At 49.5% G+C, this 4,273-nt stretch overlaps 1 protein-coding gene across 1 annotated transcript; it reads right to left on the bottom strand.

Moving 5' to 3' along the window:
- Nucleotides 1–696: 696 nt before the first annotated feature.
- LOC135981227 (myb/SANT-like DNA-binding domain-containing protein 2) lies at nt 697–3,375 on the bottom strand. Its single transcript, XM_065582531.1, has 2 exons — nt 2,438–3,375; nt 697–1,317 (listed from the first exon to the last, which is right to left on the bottom strand). The coding sequence occupies exons 1-2, from the start codon at nt 2,985–2,987 to the stop codon at nt 803–805; spliced, it is 1,065 nt and encodes a 354-aa protein (XP_065438603.1). The 5' UTR covers nt 2,988–3,375; the 3' UTR covers nt 697–802.
- Nucleotides 3,376–4,273: the final 898 nt, after the last annotated feature.

Raw genomic sequence — 4,273 nt, 5'->3', positions numbered from 1 at the left:
GTGCTGCAAGCACTTGTGGATCACAAGGGACGTTTCACCAACATCAATGCGGGCTGGGCGGGAAGGGTTCATGACGCTCGCGTCTTCAGGAACACAACTCTGTTTAAAGGGCTGCAGCAAGGGACTTACTTTCCGGACCAGAAAATAACCGTTGGGGATGTTGAAATGCCCATAGTTATTCTTGGGGACCCAGCCTACCCCTTAATGCCATGGCTCATGAAGCCATACACAGGCAGCCTGGACAGGAGTCAGGAGCTGTTTAACTACAGGCTAAGCAAGTGCAGAATGGTGGTAGAATGTGCATTTGGCCGTTTAAAAGGCCGCTGGAGATCATTATTGACTCGCTCTGACCTCAGCCAAAGAAATCTCCCCATTGTTATTTCTGCTTGCTGTGTGCTCCACAATCTCTGTGAAAGTAAGGGGGAGACCTTTATGGCAGGGTGGGAGGCTGAGGCAAATCGCCTGGCTGCTGATTACGCGCAGCCAGACACCAGGGCGATTAGAAGAGCACACCATGAAGCGGTGTGCATCAGAGAAGCTTTAAAAACCAGTTTCATGGCTGGCCAGGCTACAGTGTGAAATATCTGTTTGTTTCTCCTTCATGAAAACCCGCCCCCTTTATTGACTGATTTTCTGTAAGGAACCCACCCTCCCCCTTCCCCCAGCTTTCTTTCAAACCAAATAAAGTCACTATCATTTAAAAATCATTTATTCTTTATTAATAGATTAGAAAAAGAGGGAGGGAACCCGGGTGGTATTTGGGAGGAGGATTACTGGGAAGGAAAAAGCCACAAAGAAAAGGTTAAAAAAATGACAGCCTTTTGCTTGGGCTGTCTACTGGGGTGGAATGGGAAGGTGTACGGAGCCTCCCCCCCCGCGTTCTTACACGTCTGGGTGAGGAGGATACGGAACATGGGGAGGGGGGAGGGTGGAACAGGGGCTGAAGCGGCAGTCTGTTTTCCAGCAGCCGTTCCTGAACCTCCACCAGACGCTGGAGCAGCCCCAGCGTTGCTTCCTTCATCCTCTGGTCTTCCTGACGCCACCTCTCATCTCGAGCGTCTCTCCTCTCCTCACGTTGGTCTCTCCTCTCCTCACGTTGGTCCCTCATGTCCTCACGTTGGTCCCTCCTCTCCTCACGTTCACTGACTTCTTTCCTATACTTTGAAACTGTTTCCTTCCACTCATTCAGATGAGCTCTGTCACTCCTGCTGGATTGCATAATTTCAGAAAACATCTCTTCTCGCGTCTTTTTTTTACGACGCCTTATCTGTGATAACCTTCGGGATGGAGGAGGGAGGCTTGAGGAATTTGCAGCTGCTGTAGGGAGGGGAAAAAAGAGAGAATTGTTTTAAAAGCTACATTTTGCAGAACAATGCTTATACTCTTTCACGGTGACCAACACTGTTCACATTACATAGCACATGTGATTTCTGTGCAAGGTCGCATTTTGCCTCTTAATGCTGAGTGCCTGTGGCTTTGCTGCTAGAGATCACAGGTCTGGGCAACAGAATTCTGCTTGCATGCGGCCATGGTAAGCCATTCTCTTACAGCTTCTGCGCCCTACTTTCCCACATACCAAGCATAGCTTGTAGAGTGCTGCAGAAGCCTGGCCAATCTCAGCCAGTTGGGGGGGGGGGGGGAGTGTGGTGGGGCTTGTCTGGGCAAGTAGAGTGCTGCGGTTTTTCTGTTAACATTCAGCAGCACCAGAAAACAAACTAACCACGGTACCCCTCCCCCCCACCGCGTGGCTGGTATCAGGGAAGATCCCTACAGGCACCAAACTAATCCCCCCCCCACCGCCGCCCCCCCCCCTCGCCATGAATTCTCTGGGATGATCACAGTACCCCTCCCCCCACCGCGTGGCTGGTAACAGGGAAGATCCCTGCTAGCCAAACGCGAAAAACTCAGGGCCAATTTCCCATCTGCGCTTGGCTAACTGCAGGGAAGGATTTATTTTCCGCCACAGGCAAACAGCCCAGTAGGAACGGCCACCTCTGTCCCCTTAATTAAGTTCCCGTATTTCAACCAGGTTACCAGGAGTGATATCACTCTCCTGAGGATTACACAAGAAGATAAAGAACGGATGTTGCTTGAATGCCAGCAAACACCGGGACCATACGCTGCCAGGCTTTGTCAGGCAATGATACCAGATTACTTGCTGCAAGCATGGCGTGGTCAAGTGTCCTACCATGGAGGAGGGAATAAAGATGCACTGCCCAGAAACCTTCTGGCAAGGCTTTCGGAGTACCTCCAGGAGAGCTTCATTGAGATGTCCCTGGAGGATTTCCGCTCCATCCCCAGACACGTTAACAGACTTTTCCAATAGCTACAGACTTTTCCAGTAGCTGAACTGACCGCGAATGCAAAGTCAGGCAAAGTAATCATTAAAAACCGTTTGCTTTTAAAACAAGTTTTATATTTTAAAAGGTAAACTCACCTGAGGTGCCTTCCATGGGGTCAGAGTCTTGGGTACTGGCTTGGGAGGCTTGGGAGGCTTGGGAGGGTACTTCAGTCAGGGTGATAAAAAGATCCTGGCTGTTGGGGAGAATGGAGTGCTGTGTGCTCTCTGCAAGCTCATCCTCCTCCTCCTCCTCCTCCTCTACCCCATCGGCAGAATCCTCAGGCGTCGAGACTATCCCCGACCCAGAATCCACGAACACAGGTGGGTTAGTGGTGGCAGCCCCCCCTAGAATTGCATGCAGCTCGGCGTAGTAGCGGCATGTCCGCGGCTCTGACCCGGAGCGACCGTTTGCCTCCTTTGTTTTCTGATAGGCTTGTCTGAGTTCCTTGACTTTCACGCGGCACTGATCTGAGTCCCTATTGTGGCCTCTCTCCATCATGCCCTTGGAGATTTTTTCAAAAATTTTTGCATTTCGTCTTTTAGAACGAAGTTCTGCAAGCACTGAATCCTCTCCCCATACAGCGATCAGATCCAGTACCTCCCTCACGGTCCATGCTGGTGCTCTTTTTCGATTATCAGCCTGCATGGTTACCTGTGCTGATGAGGTATCTGTGGTCACCTGTGCTCTCCACGCTGTGCAAACAGGAAATGGAATTCAAATGTTCGCGGGGCTTTTCCTGTCTACCTGGCCAGTGCATCCGAGTTTAGATTGCTGTCCAGAGCGGTCACAATGATGCACTGTGGGATAGCTCCCGGAGGCCAATACCATCGAATTGCGGCCACACTAACCCTAATTCGAATTGTTAAAATCGATTTTGGCACTACTCCGCTCGTTGGGGTGGAGTACAGAAATCGATTTAAAGGGCCCTTTACATCGAATTAACTAGCGTCGTTGTGTGGACGGTTACAGGGTTAATTCGAATTAAAGCTGATAAATCCGAATTAAAGTCGTAGTGTAGACCAGGCCTTAGACCCAGACAGAGTCTGTTGTTGCTCAGGAAAGTGTGCCTTTAGAGCAAGCCCTAGGTGAAGAGGGTAAGGGCAGAGTTTCTGTGAGGGGTGAATTGCTGCTTAGAAAAGCTCCTGGAGAAAGGAATCCTCATGGTACTCGGTGCAAGCAGTTCCCTGCAATTGAAGGGTGTGAGAGTGATTTAATCAAGGAAGTTTCAGTTCCTAGCAGCCAAAAATTGTCTGTTGTGAAGGGATCCACTAACTTTCCTTGTAAAAGATCCAGTGTGGGTAGCTTTGAGAAGGTCTCAGAGGAAGTAAAAGTTGTTAAGGAATTGAGGCATCCCTATAACCAAGTGGCTGTGTGGGGCCAACTTGTTGGGGAGACAATGGTGTTGGAACAGGAATGTCTCCTTTCTGATTCTTTAAATGAGCAGTTTGTGCTTCAGGGTTTGAGGACAGATTTGGTTACTGATGTGTCAGAGCAGAGCAGTTTTATGGCTAAATGCTTGAGGATGCGGGGGAGAGGAAGCAAACTCTCACCCGCAGACTCTTTGGATTTGTGTGGTATCTCTTTAAGACAGAGTCCAGCCTTGGAGATGATAGCAGTTACGAATATGAAAACTGGTGGACTGGCTCTGGTCTGGGGTAGTGCAAATTACTTGCCTGGCTGGGAAAGGAAGGACTTGCTAATAGCTGTTAGCAAAGAGGGCAAACCCCATCAGCCAGTGAATTCTGTTAAGCAAGAGAAATCAGGGTTTGATCCTGCAGGACAAGGAGGAAAGAGAAAACTGAATTTTGCAAAGGGAAGCCACAGGTTAACCCTAAAATGCCCAAACTCCAATGGTATTGAGCCAAAGGGGTGGCATGACAAACATGACTGTAGATGGACACTTGCAATGAACTTGTTGTTATTGCTAGATT

Source organism: Chrysemys picta, chromosome 2 (assembly GCF_011386835.1).
Source record: "Chrysemys picta bellii isolate R12L10 chromosome 2, ASM1138683v2, whole genome shotgun sequence".
NCBI lineage: Eukaryota > Metazoa > Chordata > Testudines > Emydidae > Chrysemys > Chrysemys picta.
This window is presented reverse-complemented; position numbering and strand designations above follow the sequence as displayed.

Coding starts and splice junctions, on each gene's coding strand:
- LOC135981227 (XM_065582531.1), bottom strand. CDS start 2,987: ATGCAGGCTGATAATCGAAAAAGAGCACCAGCATGGACCGTGAGGGAG. Junction 1,318..2,437: donor CCCCATGGAAGGCACCTCAG/GTGAGTTTACCT, acceptor CCCTCCCTACAG/CAGCTGCAAATTCCTCAAGC.